General features: G+C 32.3%; 1 protein-coding gene across 2 annotated transcripts in view; it reads left to right on the forward strand.

Moving 5' to 3' along the window:
• LOC129946090 (carbohydrate sulfotransferase 11) overlaps positions 1-18,780 on the forward strand; it is a 64,074-nt gene that overhangs the window by 32,678 nt on the left and 12,616 nt on the right. Inside the window, exon 2 of one of the 2 annotated variants that reach the window (XM_056056121.1) lies at positions 2,585-2,710. The exons of the other annotated variant lie outside the window; for it this stretch is intronic. Within the exon in view, the coding sequence (XP_055912096.1) occupies positions 2,585-2,710 (126 nt within the window). The remainder of the gene's footprint in view (positions 1-2,584; positions 2,711-18,780) is intronic. 2 annotated transcript variants of the gene reach the window in all.

Genomic DNA, 18,780 nt, shown 5'->3' on the forward strand with positions numbered 1-18,780 from the left:
GAATCAATCTCATTTTAACTCGATTCAGGTATATATAGAATTGAGGCGAGCTTCAAGTTCCCTTCAACACCACATGTTAATGTAGTAGTGTACAAACAAACCCCCTCTTTGAAGCAATTGTTAAATTAACATTTTTTTATAGAATTTCAATCTCCAGATGTTTCCTTAACATTCCTTTTTAAAAATTCTCCATTTTATTAGTTTTAGTTAGTTTTTGTTTGCTAACTCAATTTTAACTTTTGATTTTTACAAAACTTTCTTGTATTTGTTTTTTCATAGATCTTCTTTTAGTTGTACAAATTTTCAAATACAAAACTCTGGTTACTGGCTATGCGTTTTCTTGGCAATTTTCTAATACACTATTTTTAGAATTTTAGAATATGAAGATACGCTTTAAATTCTAAACTTTAGCAAAACACTTAATTTTTATCATGTATTATTTAAAAAGTATATTTTGTGAGGAAAAATTAACATAAATAAAGCACCAAATAATTCCTTTAATAGAGGTCATTGCAGTACCCAATAGTCATGATGGTTAGTGCGTTGGACTGTGATGCCAGAGGTCTTGGGTTCGATTCCTGCCTTTGCCATCTAAAGTCTTTTTACGGGTACTGCCTCTTGAGAAGAATTGACAAATTCTCCAAGAGTAACTCTTGTCATGAAAAAGTGCTTTCTCAAATTATCCGTTCGGTTCCCAACGGACTGTTGCCCCATCCAAGAGATCATTGCAAGATAAAATTAGAATTTAATTTTGTAAGGAATCATAAAAACAGGCAAGACCACAGACGCATTTAAAAAAGTTCCTAAGTCTAAAGTAATACATATGTATGTATATTCAAAATAAGCAGTTATACCCAGGGTCAGTTTGATAGATGAACAATCCTTCCTCCTTCTGTTCCCTAAGCACAACAAAGCAGTGTGAATTTTATCTTCGTTATATTTATATAGTTTTGATTTTTCATTCCAATATTACCATAAACTTAAGTGCAAGTAAACTCAATACCCCATACAAATATTGAAAGAAAATAATAAATCTGCTTCGTCATTTTGCCAATCCCACATCAATTATACATTTTTCTTATTATTATTGATTTAAGATCTTGAAAAAAAGTCTTGACAATTGTATACAATGCACGTTGAATAACAAAAATATACAAAAACTAATTAGTTTGAATTTTAATTTATTCACGAGCACTCTTGAGAGTTATTTACATAAATCGTATTATTAAATTGACTTTTTCGAATAATTCAGAATTCAGAATAGGCATCAACAGATTTTAGACTAAACTGGTCAACAAATAAAAATCTTTTTGTTTAACTTTTTAAGACCAAATAACTCGTAATTTATAACAGAGATAAAAAAGTTCTATTTAAATTGAAATATCTATTTACAAAATGTACTTAAATCTCGCACCACACTTCTCGCTATGAAATCAATCCGAAGTTCATTTACAAAACAATTGCTTACAAAGTAGGATTTACTTTGTTTTTTAATTGTAAATCAATGCTTTGTGCAAAAAGTAGACATCAGCTCAAAATAACAAAATTATGCACATATCCAAATAGGTGTAATGAATATAACAATAAATACCTTTTGGTGTGTTTTACAATTTCAAGTTAAACTAAAATTGTTCATTGATTATTCTCGTCTTTGTTAAATTGCGCATTTATATTCAAATAACGAGATGTAATCAAATGCACAATCAAAAATTCAAACCCATTGTCTGGCTGTGATAACTATTTATACTGGAAAACTGAAGATGATACGATGTTTTATATAGACTTTTATAAACACATCACAAAAACGAGCGAGCGAAGTACTATTTCTGATATAGATATATAAAAATAAATTGCATCACCTTCAACTGGGTCTTTTAATTCTAATTTAAATTAAGAGTGTAGATTGCTTATAAGTTTAAATAAATTGGATTCATTTTGTGGAGGAGGTTGATTATAAAGTAGTGCAAATTACATACATTCATACGAATCAAAAGAATTAAATTTGTATGCAGTTGTATCATCATCATCAGAAACATCATCAATACAAAATTTGTTTTTATGAATCTTTCGAGACATTAAAGTGTGACTTTTGCAATACGAATTCTTCTAAGACCCACATCACTAAATTATTTAAAATATTCTTCAACAAAAATTGGTGTAAGATTACTTCGCTACATTTCCATATATCGATCAATCATAAAATATCTTTTTTGATTGCCTCAAAATTGTAAAACAAACTTTTTGCTTTTCATTTCTGTCTTTCGTTTTCCTCCCCTCTTTTTGCCACCATATCGAAAATTGCTTTAAACAATAAATATATTTTCTCCTTCAAAAGAACATTTATTTTTCTCTATATTTAGAAATTGCATATTAAAAATTCAAAATTTTCATTTTTTTTCTTACCAAGCTTTTCTCAAATTTATACTTATAATAAAATGTAAGACTTTAATATTTTTTGTTGTCGTTGCGAAAATGCACACATTAAAAATAATTAAATTTTACCTACTTTAAAATAAGAGTTGTTCATATATACATACATGCATATAACTTTTACCTTGTACATATCTAATATGCCATTTTTTAGGGATATAAAAAGAAACCCTTCTCAGACAATTCATTTCGATATCCTTTAATGCTGGTTGGACCATCCAAGCAGCTGAGAGAGATAACTGTTGGAAGTGCTAGGAAAAAGTTTCCAAAGAAAAAAGACGTAAATATTCATTATTTATTTAAAAACAAAAATACTTAATACAAGTTCACTCTATAAAATGTACAATAAGAAAATAAAATTAGCTATGATATACATATGTATATTTTTTGTTTAAAGTTTGCTTAGAAATAGTATGAGTTTTCCATTAAAAGTTGGATAAAACATAATGATTGCCTTTTTTTTGGTTTGTTCGGTTGATATTTATTTTTACTCTGGTTTGATTATACTTTTCTTAGTTTGATCGATTTTTATGTTCAGTATATAGTATGAGTGCTTATTTATTTTATCAAGAATAAGAAATATTTTTAAAATGTTGCCCTTTGTACAAATGAATATGACAAAAAGTTATAAAAAATTAGTTCCATATTTATTTCATAAAAAAGTACGTGTACTCCCTAGAGGTCCCCTTTAAATTTTCTGTTTTGTGCAAATATTTTTAAAGTGATTGCGAAGAAAACAAATAAGTTTAAGCAAATATTTAACAGTAGGATAGAATTTGAACTGTGGAGTAGACAACATTCGTGGAAAATATGAATACCCCACTTCAAAAGGAAACAGCTTGATTTTTAAAGCTATGAAATTTGTTTTTTGGTAATATTTTTTAAAAAGGATTAGAATTCATAAGATAATACCGAAATTCTATTGATACAATATCAGCTAAAGTTATTGTTTATAAAGATTCGCCCCTTATTTGTTGTTTTTAATATTGGACCTTTTTTTGTGTGGAGAAGTTCATAACAATTTGTAATTTCTAAAAATATGGCTTATTTCCTGCATCAATAATATATAATAATATAATATATAATAAATAAATATATAATATAATAATATCTTTATCAAAAGATCTGAAAACTCCTGTCATGTCCAACTCTTCTTGTACAAATACAGAAGTTATTCACTGAGATTCTTAAAACTGCAACGCTACCATCATCTTTCAGAAAATCCTTTATATACCCACTGTTCAAGAAAGGAGACAGAAATGTTGTGTCAAACTGTAGAGGACTTTCATTTCTCGATATGCTCTATAAGCTGTTTACTACAGTTCTCTTGAACAGACTGTCAGCTTGGTTAGAAAAAAAACAACATCATCAACGAATTTAAAGCTGCATATAAACGGTGATTTTTTAAGAGCTTGAGAACTTTAAAAAAAAAAGGCATAAAATTTGCAAAATCTCATCGAAACGTTAGATTGGTTCATGACATTTACTTTTTGAAGATAATTTCATTTAAATGTTGACCGCGGCTGCGTCTTAGGTGGTTTATTCGGAAAGTCCAATTTTGGGTAACTTTTTCGAGCATTTCGGCCGGAATAGCCCGAATTTCTTCGGAATGTTGTCTTCCAAAGCTGGAATAGTTGCTCGCTTATTTGTGTAGACTTTAGACTTGACGTAGCCCCACAAAAAATAGTCTAAAGGCGTCAAATCGCATGATCTTGGTGGCCAACTTACCGGTCCATTCCTTGAGATGAATTGTTCTCCGAAGTTTTCCCTCAAAATGGCCATAGAATCGCGAGCTGTGTGGCATGTAGCGCCATCTTGTTGAAACCACATGTCAACCAAGTTCAGTTCTTCCATTTTTGGCAACAAAAAGTTTTTTAGCATTGAACGAAAGCGATCGCCATTCACCGTAACGTTGCGTCCAACAGCATCTTTGAAAAAATACGGTCCAATGATTCCACCAGCGTACAAACCACACCAAACAGTGCATTTTTCGGGATGCATGGGCAGTTCTTGAACGGCTTCTGGTTGCTCTTCACTCCAAATGCGGCAATTTTGCTTATTTACGTAGCCATTCAACCAGAAATGAGCCTCATCGCTGAACAAAATTTGTCGATAAAAAAGCGGATTTTCTGCCAACTTTTCTAGGGCCCATTCACTGAAAATTCGACGTTGTGGCAGATCGTTCGGTTTCAGTTCTTGCACGAGCTGTATTTTATACGGTTTTACACCAAGATCTTTGCGTAAAATCTTCCATGTGGTCGAATAACATAAACCCAATTGCTGCGAACGGCGACGAATCGACATTTCACGGTCTTCAGCAACACTCTCAGAAACAGACGCAATATTCTCTTCTGTACGCACTGTACGCATTCGTGTGGTTGGTTTAATGCCCAATAAAGTAAACTGAGGGCGAAACTTGGTCACAACCGCATTAATTGTTTGCTCACTTGGTCGATTATGTAGACCATAAATCGGACGTAAAGCGCGAAACACATTTCAAACCGAACACTGATTTTGGTAATAAAATTCAATGATTTGCAAGCGTTGCTCGTTAGTAAGTCTATTCATGATGAAATGTCAAAGCATACTGAGCATCTTTCTCTTTGACACCATGTCTGAAATCCCGCGTGATCTGTCAAATACTAATGCATGAAAATCCTAACCTCAAAAAAATCACCCTTTAGAACCAACTATTCTACTTCGGACCAAGTTTATAATCTTTCATGCATAATTCAACTTCAACTCTGCCAAAAGAAGAAACTCTACGCTTTTATTATCGATCTTAATATTTGCTATCGACTCTGAGAATATTTCCGAAGATACTAGCTACTATAAAGTATCTTTATAAGGATACTTCTGCAGCTGTTTGGGATGGTTCGTGCTTGTCAGACTTCTTCCCCACTAAGAAAGGCGGTCGTCAAGGATATGTGCTGAGCTTTTTTCTTTTCGTTCTGTTTTTAAATGATCTTCAGGCGGATCTTCCAATCGGTATTGTCTCAGACAATCTTCAAATTAACGCACTCTTATATGCGGACGATATTGTGCTGTTGTCGGATAATCCTTTCAATTTCCAACAGCTAATTCAGGGGTTAGTAATATTTCGCAATGGTGGAAGAAGAGCAGCGTGCCTTAAATGGTTTTACAATAATTCTAAAATAAAGGTGTCTAATCAAAACAAATATCTTGGCGTAGTGTTTTATTATAATATGTCTTGGAATGAGCGTCTAACACACAGATTGGGAGCATCTAAAAATTCCATCAATGCAAAGTGGTCAAGACTGCTGCGAGACAATACCGTCCAACACTCAACAAAGTTTAAAATATAAAATGCTGTTTTAAAAGCTTTAGGGATACCGCGAATACAACCAAGTCGAAAAATTGCAGCGTTTCTTCATGAAAAGATGCTCTTTACTGCGCGATAATACGCCTAACTATGCTCAGCACATTGAAACAGGTATACCTAAGGGTTCTCTAACGTCCATTCAGATTACATTTTTATTTTGGATTTTTCTTTTGACATGAATCTACTTGAATGGCCCAGCTTACAAAACATTTTCTTACTGAAAATGAAAGAAAAACACTGGACTGAACTTATAATTAGTGCAACTCTGGCATACCGAACTTCTTTGATGACTCGATTTCAAGTGATATGATTTCCATAAGTTTTAAATCTCGCTGCGGGCTCCTTAATATCAATGAAAGAGCCTTCCAACAGCCAACTTAAAGTTATTGTCAAAACTAATTTTAAACCAGTAATACTCATTTTTTTTTTGTAAAATCTTTTTGAAAATACAATTATGTATCTATCTATCTATCTTTCAACACTTAATTTTGTTTAGATTTTTATATGATAAAACAAAATGCATATCCCTTTTTCAAAAATAACTATTCATGAAGATGATCTTTAGGCTTAAAAATATACTTGATTTACTTTGAAGTTTAATTTTTCCTGCTTCTTCACACTTCCTTAAAGTTATGTTTATTAGTTAATGTTGAAGCTTTTTTACGTTTTTGGGTTTGGATTGTTGCTGGTTTATTGCTCAAATTTTATAATGCATGCATTTGTATCAATATTTAAGGTATTTATCTTGCTAATATACTACAAAGTCCCTGACATTAGAATAAAACTATAAAGCATAGAAAGAAGTCTACCATTTTTAATCTTAAGTCTCGTAACACTTTTTTTAATATTTTTTTGATGGCATTAGTTTGCAACCAGCTTCAAAACGACTCTATCATGACAAATGTTAGAGATATTACTTACTTACTTACTTAAAGTGACGCTACAGTCATGTGCTACCTAGGGCCTCACCCAACAAACTTTTCCATATAGCTCGGTTAATACCTATTTGAGTGAAGTCACTTTCCACTTGTGTGCGACACCTGATCCGCTGTCTTCTTCTACTGCGCTGTCCTGTGGGTGTGGATTCGAAGACTTTCCGGGCCGAAGCATCGGTTTCCATGCGCTCAGTGATCAGCGCTGGTGTTGTGTTCTGCGTTTATAGCGGAGCCTAGGTAGACGAATTCCTTGACTACCTTAAAGTAACGTCTGTTGATGGTGACGTTTTGACTGAGACGTCGCTGTTGTAGGTCCTTTCTTGACGACATACAGCATGTACTTTGTTTTGCCCTCATTAACCTTTAAACCCATTTTTGCCGCCTTTGCCTCAATACTCACAAAAGCCCCATTGACATCACGCTGAGTTCTTCCGATTATATCAATGTCATCAGCATATGCTATTGATTGGACAAACTTTTGAAAGATAGTGCCTCTAGTGTTGACGTGTGAGCTCTATTCTTTTAAGTGCGGATATCTTACAGATAAGTTGGTGCGTGCTCCTAACCAACTTATAACTTTGTTTAAAGAGCTCGGCATTCAAGCCAACTGCTCCAGCGGCTTTGTTAGACTTAAGCTTAGATTTAACAATCTTTACTTCGTCTAAGTTGGGAGGACGGGATAGTTGGCTTTTGTCGTCTTTGTTGAATGGATCATAATGCCTGACAGCGGAATTCGGTTTGTCGTCACCTAAACAGGTCATCCGTAATACTCGCGTTACCTGGATTGCTTATCGTCATGAAATCTGGTCGCACTGCCAAATACAGAGATTAATTGTTTAGCCGAATGTAGAATGCCTTTTCACACTCTGTCTTTCGGAGTAATCTTTTCCTCATGCTCACTCTGTATCTTTGCATAGGGCAGTAATATCCCCTCGAGTGTGTGCTTATTTAAAAAAAAAGAAAGTTTTTTGTACGACGAATTGACAAACCTTCTAAGAGTAATTCTTGTCATGAAAAGTGATTTCTCAAATTAGCAGTTAGGTCTCGACATATAAACTGTAAATCGCCTCCATTTCTGATTCGCACAGAAAAATGGCTGAGAGTTGTAAGTCACTAGGTTCTAGTTCTCTATGAACTGCTGCGCCTCCTATCTGAAATTTAATTTCATTTAATTATGTTGCAAAATTTTTAAAACTCACCGTAAAAATTTAGTTCAAATGTTTTCAGTATTCTATTTTCTTTCAGATTAAAAAAAACTCATTGACTGTAAGTTTTATTTTATCTTTTAAATTGTTTCAAAAACAGCTGAACCACAATTCTGCCGAATTTTAATTAAAGCATTTAAAACTTTATTAATTTTTTTTTACTGGACAAGAGCCCAACATTTAATTATGACTATTACTTAAATTTTTTTTTAAATATGAACAAATTATAAAAACAATGTTGTATTGTGTTCTTTTCTTATTTTACAAAATTGTTATAAAATGTTCCTTAAGAACTGTGTTGTAATTTCTCAAAGTTTCAAAAAAAAAACGATGGTATGTTTAACAGAATTGACGAGATCTAGAAATTGTGAAACAAATTCAAAACAACAACATCCTTTTTGGAAATCTTTTGTTTAGTTGTGGTTCAAAAATAAACTCAAAATTAATGAATAATGAATTCCTCAAAAATAAAAACGAAATAAAAGTCTTCAAAAACTAATGTTTTTAATGCATTAATATATTTTATTCAAACCGAATTGCTAAATTGTTTTTTATAGGAAAAATAATGGAAGACATCCGACGGTACTGATATTTTTGAAATATGTATGTAAATTTTTCCAGGTGATGGAAAATTAGTTCCTTTACTTTATACTTAATAATTAATAAAAAAAGCTCAATAATTTAGATGTTCTTTTTTTAATTTTCATTAAAAATAGAGTCGGAAATTTTGAACATCTCACGAATCCATTTTAACTGAGAAATCCGTTGATTATATTGAAATTAGTTTAAAAATAATCAAATTAAATTTTAAAAATAACACTACATTCTTTATTGCAAGTTAAGTACTTTTCATCATTGCCCTTTAAACTGATTGAACTACAAGTTCTGAGAAAAGTAATCATAAACACTTTTCAACGAATGAGTATTCTATATTCTCATAGGCATTGATATCTTTAAAATAAAAAAAAACTTGTCTTATAGGTTAGTTAGAACGATTAAAGTAAAGCTTAGTAATTAAATAAAAGCAAAAACTAGACCCAGTAATTATTATTACTGTTGAATCATAAGACAATTTACTTAAGATACAATAAACGTGAAAACGTGCAGTTAATTCAAACGAGTTACAAAAGAGTCAACTACCTGAACAAGGTTTTTCTTCCAATAAATACAAACAACGAAATATTGTTTTAGATTAAAAATCAAAACAAAAACTCAAACACATGTTCCATTGAAACGTACCTATATAATTGAATAAGTTTTTCAAAAATTTAAGCTGATCTTAAAAAATACTTACACCTTGTTCAGATGCAAATCACAATCAAATTATTCAAATTTGACATTCCATCCTAAGACCTTACACAAACAAAGTTCGCAGGTACCTAACATGTGAATTTACTTGTCAGTACGTTTTAGCACTCAAGAGAATTAAATGCAATCATCAAAATTTGACAAGTAACACATCAGTCAAGTCCAAAGCTTGAATAAAAAAAAGTTAAAAATGAAAAATAAACTTCTCTTAGATGCCTTCCCATACATTTTACCATTTACCCCAAAAACCCCAAGCTATACATAATTTAATTTAAGTGCAAGCAATATCCTTCCCAGGAGTCACTAGAAAAAAGGAATATTCGCGTATACTTCTACATTATATACGGACGGGTATCACATTAATAAAAATGTTTGTTTTGATTTGTCACGTTTCTCGTGCGTCCACTTTGTTTTAATTAGATTTTATTTACTTGATATTATCAATATATCAATTTGAAAAATAACACACCTTAAGGACAATCCATTATTATAATACGGCTCTTAATAATGACATGTTGGTTTCAGTGGTATTGAATTCGGTCTTCTTTTTTTCGTATCGTTTTTGTTTAAGGATATTATATCATACTTAATTCTGCGAAAATGATTAAAACCTAGAATTCACCTTTGTTTTTTCTTTCTTGAAAATACATATACATATTTTTTACCTATGAAATGTTAAAGAAACAAAAACTAAAAGAGTTATGAATGATGGATTTTGTTTTTTTCTTTTTTGCAAGGAATATAAATGAGCTTTTTATTTGATGGAAGGACTATTTAATGTGTATAGAATTTATACTTATAATAGTTTAATTTATTCTTCTACGTTTACATGACAACTATAATATGTCAGACAAATTGCTGTGTTTAAGAAAACACACACAATTTTACCCTTCAAAACTTATTTCAGAATTTAGCAAAAACCATGTCCTTCCGATTCGAATTCATATCCTTTAGTTAAGCTATAAACAACCTAACGAGCGAAAATATACACGTGTAGATTAGATTTTTGTTTGACGATTATATTCGTATACGTATAATATGGCGGACGTCATTAATTTACATATAGAATTGAGGGGGTATATAATTATTAATATTTCTTTAACGGTTCGTGCTTCAAAAGTTTTGTTATATCTTTAATAATAAAGAATGATGATGAAAAATTATCCTTTGAAAAGAATAAATAATAAATTATTATGTATAAGTATGTATGTTTTATAAAAACGACAGAAAATGATGGTGGTTGGTTTAAGAGTTCGCTAATTATGGTATCCTTATAATCTAACCTGTGCCAAAAAAGGAAGAAGTGAACCTTTAATTTATGTAAGTTGAAATGGTAGGTAACATGTTATTTGAGAAGGATTTGTTATACTGACAGAATAAATGCTCCTGTTATTTGGAGAAAATAAATTTTATCACAGTAAAAGTAAAATTAACTCAAAAGTAATTACAGGGCTTGTCGTTTTTATCAGGCAAGGGGTATGAGTTTATATCACTCCTATACCTTTTCAATGAACAATGTTTTTAAGAAATTTGGAATCTTTCAAGTCTACAAGTTATAATCATTTTTTAAAAGTCGTTGTAAGGATTTTTTTTAATCATACACTAATTTTAGTGTATTTTGAAAAAAAGAACTAAGAATTAATGTAAAAACCAAAGTGGTAATATTGAAAAAAAAACTTAGTTCCCACCTTTTTACCAAATTTTAAAAAATTGTGATTTTGATTTTGAAAATACTTGTTAAATATTAATTAATAATAAATATTTTATCTCAAAATCAACAAAAAAAAGCTGCTGTACTTAGACTTTTTGTACTATGTGTATATCGAGGATATTTTAACGAGCTTTAGGTTAAATGTCTTTCTTGTCTACGTACGAGGCACATATCCAATTTTAATTACTTTTTCCAATAAATTTGGACGTATGACTTCAATATTTGCTTAAATATTGTTCTTCTGACATTTCTTTTTGCATACAATCTAGTAAATGTACGAAAGTGTGCGTAAAATGTTTCAAAACCAAACTTGTTATCACATTTAGACGTCAGATCAATCAAATTGCTTCATTTAAAAATTATCATGGGCGTGTTCATAAATAATGCTTGGTCTTAAATTGGAAGATTTAGCTTTTTAATTTCAATCAAAGTAAAATTCGAAAGTACAATGTTGAATGATTTTTTAGTGTCTTGTATTAGTATCATTGGAATCTGGAAAATTGTTACGAAAAAAATGTGTTATGAACTCAAAATTTTAAGAATACATTTTTGAATTATATCTAAACAGCAGAATTATTGAAAATGCTTATTTTACTTAACTAGGGAATAAGAGTTAAGATGTGGGTTAAAATGCTCCATGAATACAACCAAAATATTCGTGGAATAGTAAAGTGACGTTTATCAAAAATCGCTAAAGAAATTCTGCTACAATAAATACGATTCCTCTTTGGTAACTTGAGATTTCCACCAAGTTCTTTGACTTCTTTTTCGTATGGGTTTTGACATCAAGTTGTGGTAATTTGTAAACACATTCTCTTGTTTATATGTTTTAGTCAAAATTATTATCACTTTTAAATTGTTTGTATTGTGCCTGTTTTCTTATTTGTTTTAATTTGTTTAAATGCTGTCAATTGGGCCATTGACGTTAGGAAATCCACGTAAATTGTTGGATGGTTGATAACTATTCAGAAATTGATTTTGGCACTTTTATAAATTGCATTTGCTTCCAAAGCAAATGCTTTGGCTACACGAGCAGAAATTATGCTTAATGCTGACTGACTGATATCTTAATGAAGCCATAACTTGCAAACCGGCAAGAATATGTATACTTTTGTATACCTACTTAGGTCATCTTCAACAACCGCAAGAAGTTTTCTCATATTTTCCTTGGAAAATCTACGTATATTTCTTTCTTAAATACTTCTCGCTTAGCATTTGCGCTAGGTCTTACCTGTTTTTGTATTTTTTCCAGTTGGTTGATGGCTGATTGTCTAATAATTGGAACTGGTTTAAGAACTCGACAAAGCTAGCACAAGTTATTAAAACAAAATTAAATAAGCAATATTAACTTATTTTTTTTATTTAAGCATAATTTTTCTTCGTTATATTAACTTAGTAAACGTCACTTAGTAAGAATTTAGTTAGTTTAGTTTTATTCATAACATGGAATAAGACCCTAACTTTTGATATTAATTATTAATTTTGCTGTAATAGTTCCTGATAATTTTCGACGGGAAAAGTACAAGCTGTAATTTTATTAAACTTTTTTAATGTTAGCAGCATTATTTAAAAAATGATAAAAACTTCGAACAATAACTATAAAATTTTTAAGAATGAAAGAAAAAATATTTTGAATATTTTTTTTTTTTTTATAATTAGCAAACACTAAAAGGGTTTTTTATACCTTTAATATGCCAAAGACACAGTGTGAGCATTAGGAAAAGAGGGAAGGGTTGGATAGGAGGTGTCGGTGTACATTGGTTTTAAATTTCTGAACATTGCAATGACAGGGAAAGATAGAGAGTGGCAAAGCGTTCCACATTCGCGTAGTACGGCTAAAAAAAGAATCTCTGTACTTCATAGTACGTCCGAAGTTGGGCTCAAGGGTAAACTGATGGGCATTCCTAGAAGCGCGGGTATTACGGTTAAATTGTTTAAGGGGAGGAATGCAACTGGCTATTTCACTAGAGCATAGTCCGTTAAAATAACGGTAAAAAATGGTGAGGCAAGAAACCTTGCGTCGATGTTCGAGTGATGTAAACGAGTTGATGATGTTTATGTCACCAATCATTTTAAAAGCTCTTTTTTGAATACTGTCCAAGAGGCTTAAATAAGTTACTGGAGCACCAGCCCAGAGATGAGAGTTATATTCAAGTTTCGGACGTATATAGGTTTTATAGATTGTAGCCAGATCAGACGGAGAAAAAAATTTCTTGCAACATCTCAAAAAACCTAGACATCTTACGGCATTTTTGGCAACATCGCGTATGTGATCACTCCACAAAAGGTGGTTGCTGATGCACATTCCGAGGATGTCAAGATTTTCTGTTTCGTTGATGCAAGTGCCACTCATAGATAGTGGCAAAGACGGTTTATCTCGCTTTAACGAAGCAAGACAGCATTGCGTTTTCGAAGCATTAAATTCCACACGATTTTTTATTCCCCATTGTACAATGCTGTGTAGGTCGGAATTTAATGAGCTAATCATATTTTGCAGTTGCAGTTCCACATCCGAAGAGGAGGGTTGTGAGTCTGGAAACGAATATGAAAAGCTAAGAGTGCTATCGTCAGCGAAACAATGTATTGGATTAGAAGTAGCGGACAGGAGATCATTTATAAAAATGAGGAAGGGGGTCGGAGATAAAACGGAGCCCTGGGGCACACCAGCGTTTATTTTATGAGTTTCAGACTTGAATCCGTCCAAAACAACTTGTATTGAACGGTTCGAAAGAAAATTTCTAATCCAACGAAGAAGAGATTCGTCGATACCGAAAGCACGCATTTTCGATAAGAGAGCAAGATGCCAAACTTTATCAAATGCCTTTGAAATATCAAGTGCAATAATCTTACTTTCTCCAAAACGATGTAAAGATCTGTTCCACTGTTCGGTGAGATGAACCATAAGATCACCAGTGGACCTATTGCTACGAAAGCCGTATTGCCGGTCATTAAGAAGCTTCCGTTCCTCAAGATATTTCTCAAGCTGATAATTAATCAGCGTTTCCATGACCTTAGAAAGAAGGGACGTTAGTGCTATCGGTCGGTAACTTGTGGGAGAAGAAGATTCGCTTTTTTTTGGAATTGGCTGAACAAATGCAGTTTTCCAACTACTCGGAACGGGCCCAGAAGAATAGGATAGATGGAAAAGCTTACGCAGTGGTTTTGCTAGCGTGGAAGAACACCTCTTCAGAATAATAGCGGGGATACCATCTGGGCCAGCGGATTTATGAATGTTGAGATCTTTAAGAACTCTCGCCACAGTTCGAGTACGAAAAAAGATTGGTCCCATAGAATCATTTACGCGTTCAAGAACTGGAGGAGTCATGACACTATCTGGTAAGGTGGAATTTTCGGCGAACTGCCTTGCAAATAAGTTAGCTTTATCAATAGAGCTAACTAAAGGAGTGTCATTGACAACAAACGTAGGAACCGAGGAAGAGGAAGAATCCCTCATGTTTTTTACAAATGACCAAAAATTCTTACTGCCTTTGGGACATTGCAGTATTTTTCGCCGTAATTTTTGGTCATGTAAAAATTTGGTTCTTCGAATATAGGCGTTGCAGGCCTTCCTGGCTTGCTTAAACTTTTTCCGGTTTTCCTCAGTTGGGTTGGCTTTAAAACACCAGAAGCTCACCTCTTTCTCCTTGATAACCTCTTTGCAGCTCGAATCGAACCATGATTTATCCTTGGGTTTAATACTTTTAACCCTATTCGGGATAAACGTTTCCATTCCCAAATGAATCATACTAGAAATCATATCTGCACTGGAGTCTACATCGCTATCTAGAAAGCATAGCGACCAGTTAAAGATCCTGAATTTCCTGTTTCCCTAAATTGTGGGGGTTTTCTTAATGACTTTTGCATTTAAACTATTAAATTTTGTTTTAATTTTTGGGAAATGTCAAAATTAACATTTTACTACCTCTGCAAATAACTAGGTTCTCTAAAATCGTTGTGATTACTTTTCATTAGTGTTGGTATTCATTAGTTTTTATGAATTTTTGAACGCATCTTTGATACAAAATCCAAGATGAATTATGAAATGTTGAGGCTAAAAATATTAACTACTAGCGGCCCATCCCGGCTTCGCACGAGTAGTCATAAATAGGTACAGATGTTTAAGTTATAAGGAAGCATGCTAATTAAAACGACCATGAATAACTAAATTAGAAAAAAAATTGTGTGCTTATCTTAAAGCCTCCCTGTACACTACATTGGCTGTGGTATTTGTAGGTCGCAACAAAACATATTGATTTTTAGGAGATCCTACTCGAGAAAGTGCCACATACAATTGCCCGTGGGAAAAGCACTCTTTCCTTAGTCAATACCAACTATGGAAAAAGTTTGTCCCTGGCATTTATTTATTGTTAGGGCGCAAATTATATTTTTAAATGGAACTGTAACCTTTTAAAATAAATGGGCAAATTAGTTGGTATCATAGGGATCCGCGGAACATGTGCGAGCTGACCGGCTGCGGGACCCGTAATGATAGTTACTACAATCACAATATCGCTTGATTCTTTGAACAATAGTCTTGTTCCATTACACATATTGGAAGGGCTTAAATGTCTTAAAAGCATAACAGGCGTACCTATTTTTAATTTTTGTTCTTGAGGTGGAAAGCCAGTTGGATTGAGGAATTAAAAATTCCTGTGGATAGTGCACTGTATCTTCGATGTTTCACACGGTGTCGGAAGATTTGTAACATTAAAAATCACCTGAGTCGTTTCTGGGTGACAATATCGCTCTCGAACAGAGCCAATGAAAATTTCTTAATGTAAGATTGTTGATATCGGGATAGATTGTGTCTATAAGAATTTCTAGACTGTGAACAGTTTGAGCTAATTCAATATCCAACAGTACTTGGGAGCTGTTTGCAATTGGAGTTGTTACTCAGTGATAATGTAGCTTTCTAATGAAAAAAAGAATTATTAAAATCGGTCCAGTACTTTTTGAGTTTATTCGTTACATACAAAAATACAAATCTTTACTCTTTATATTATTAGTGTAGATATAGTTTCATCGAAAAGGTAAAAAAAAAATCCAAAGCAGCTAAATTAAAGGCCTGCAAAAAGATTTTGCACTCAAAACAAAATTAATTCACTTCCATTTTTTTTTATTTTTGTAGTACCCGTGAAGTGAACGTTCGTGCGTAGGACTGTCAAGCTAGAGGCCCTGTGCCACAAGTGTTGAGAAATCAACAATTCCTCCAAAAGTAATTTTTGTCATGAAAAGAAATTTCCTTTGAATTTTGCATAAAATTGTAGGCCAGACTCTTGAGCGCCCTAATTAATTTATTTAAGTGCCACTAGCCCACCGCATCGTTTTGTGAAAACAAAACCTGTTGCAATAAATTGACAAATCCTTCAATAACCTATCATAAAAACTGTTTTTCAAATTAAATGTTCGAATTCGGCATAAAAACTGTACCTCCTATCCAGCCTTGACATAACTCGCCTAAAGAAATGGTTGAGAATTATGAGTCTCAACAGACAGTGTGGTTATTTATGTATTGTATATACAGTATTTTTTAGAAGAAATCAAAGGCTGTCATTAGCAAAAATTTCTGGAACAATATCCTTTTCACGACATCAATAATCAATTCGTACATATTCGGCTATACGTTCTCATTATTTCATGAAATTCATCTATATGATCGATTGGCATATACCTTATCTTTCACATGGCCCCAAAGAAGTCTAAAGAGTTTCAGTCACAGTGGCTTATTGTGAAAACCTCTTCGAGAAATAATAAGTTTAAGAAAATGTTCCTGCTAAATTCTGAACGCTACCTGTGACTCGAAAATTTGTATCATTTATTTAATGAGTTTACAAATTTCAATCGTTGCATTTTAAGTAATGGTATAGTTTTTCAAGCGTCACAATATGAAATCTTCAAAAGTGACAGCTGCCCAAATAGTGTCAAATTGAAACCTCTTATTGGAAGACCCTAAATCTTTTTATTTTTCAAGTTTTTTCTACTGCTCTGAATATTTTTAAATTTAAGTCAAACTCCAATGAAATACAAATTGAAAAATTTGATGGAACTCAGGACTACAATGTACAGAAAATCAAATCGAAGTTCAAAATAAAGGAATATACTCGTACCTCTGGATATTTTATCTATATTGAGATATTATGAACAGCCTGGTTATTTTCACAATATGTTTTTATCATTTGCCTCCCTTTTCACCATAGAATATCCACTTGAATTTCGTATCTTGGTTATCAATAAAGTGGTTTTTATTATCATATCAGGAACACTCGGTTCCTATATATGTATGTATGTGGAAAAAGTAAATGTGTAATGTCTAATGTGTATGTCCGGTTGTCAACTCCTTGAATTATGAATTTTAAGGCTACGAAAATGATTTTATTATTATCTTTATTACAAACATCCCCTTTTTACCACTTATATAAAGCTACCGACATACTTATGCACATATGTATATATGTAACAAAATTACACTCCTTACTGATAGGGATAACGATTGCTGATGACAACCAAAAGTAAACATATAGCACGTGTTGGCAACTAACTTATTTGGTAACTTCAGTTCCATTAACCCAATTCCCTATCATCATTTCAAGTGTGATAGAAAAAGATATATACTTTATTTTTATTCTATCTAAACATATGTGTATGTGTGTATGTATTTTGTACCATTATACAGATGACATCTTTAAACTCGAATTTTTTACTGTCCTTAACTTTTTTATGAGCACTTACCGAAAAAGAAGGCAAGCATCCTTTTTGCATCTGCTCTCCAACAAACTAAGTAGCTATCTACTTTATTTTAGATGTTTAAAAAATTCGTAGTACCAATTGCGCTATTAGAGTTTTCTTTTTTGAAAGCAGAGTCTACTGGTACTCGTATGGTGGTTTTGGATACGTTGAATAAAAGGACTTCAATGTGAAATTATTATAGCTAAAGAATCTCCTCATTACTAATAAGTGATATTTATAAGCTAATAATGGGTACATCTGGGTTCAACATTTTGTAAAAATATTTGGAGTTGAGTCTATATTCAAAATTATGAGCTTTACATTTTTTAAAGACTGGTTTTTATTATTTGTTTTTTTTTTTTACGTTTTGAAGCATCATCTGTCTGAAGTGAAAATGTAGCTCATTTTAATGACATAAAACCGTTTAAGTTTTAGGTTGCATGAAAGAATATTGAACAATAAATTTGTTTTACTTATCGACGGATCGAGTTTATTTGTAGATGAAATGGGATAAAAGTGCACCATGAAATAAAGCCAAGTGAAATATGACCAAATTTCAAGAATTGGCCTTATTTCATTTTTGTAAAGTGTAATAAAGCCAATTTTCAACAGTTGGTCTTATTGAACTCGAACAAATTAAAATAAAGCTAAATTGGTTTTGTTATAAACGGTGATTTTTTAAGAGCTTGAGAATTTAAAAAAAAAAAAAACGCATAAAATTTGCAAAATCTCATCAATTCTTTATTTGAAACGTTAGATTGGTCCATGACATTTACTTTTTGAAGATAATTTCATTTAAATGTTGACCGCGGCTGCGTCTTAGGTGGTCCATTCGGAAAGTCAAATTTTGGGTAACTTTTTCGAGCATTTCGGCCGGAATAGCCCGAATTTCTTCGGAAATGTTGTCTTCCAAAGCTGGAATAGTTGCTGGCTTATTTGTGTAGACCTTAGACTTGACGTAGCCCCACAAAAAATAGTCTAAGGACGTCAAATCGCATTGATCTTGGTGGCCAACTTACCGGTCCATTCCTTGAGATGAATTGTTCTCCGAAGTTTTCCCTCAAAATGGCTATAGAATCGCGAGCTGTGTGGCATGTAGCGCCATCTTGTTGAAACCACATG

The sequence above is a fragment of the Eupeodes corollae genome, chromosome 2, assembly GCF_945859685.1.
Source record: "Eupeodes corollae chromosome 2, idEupCoro1.1, whole genome shotgun sequence".
In the NCBI taxonomy this organism is placed as follows: domain Eukaryota; kingdom Metazoa; phylum Arthropoda; class Insecta; order Diptera; family Syrphidae; genus Eupeodes; species Eupeodes corollae.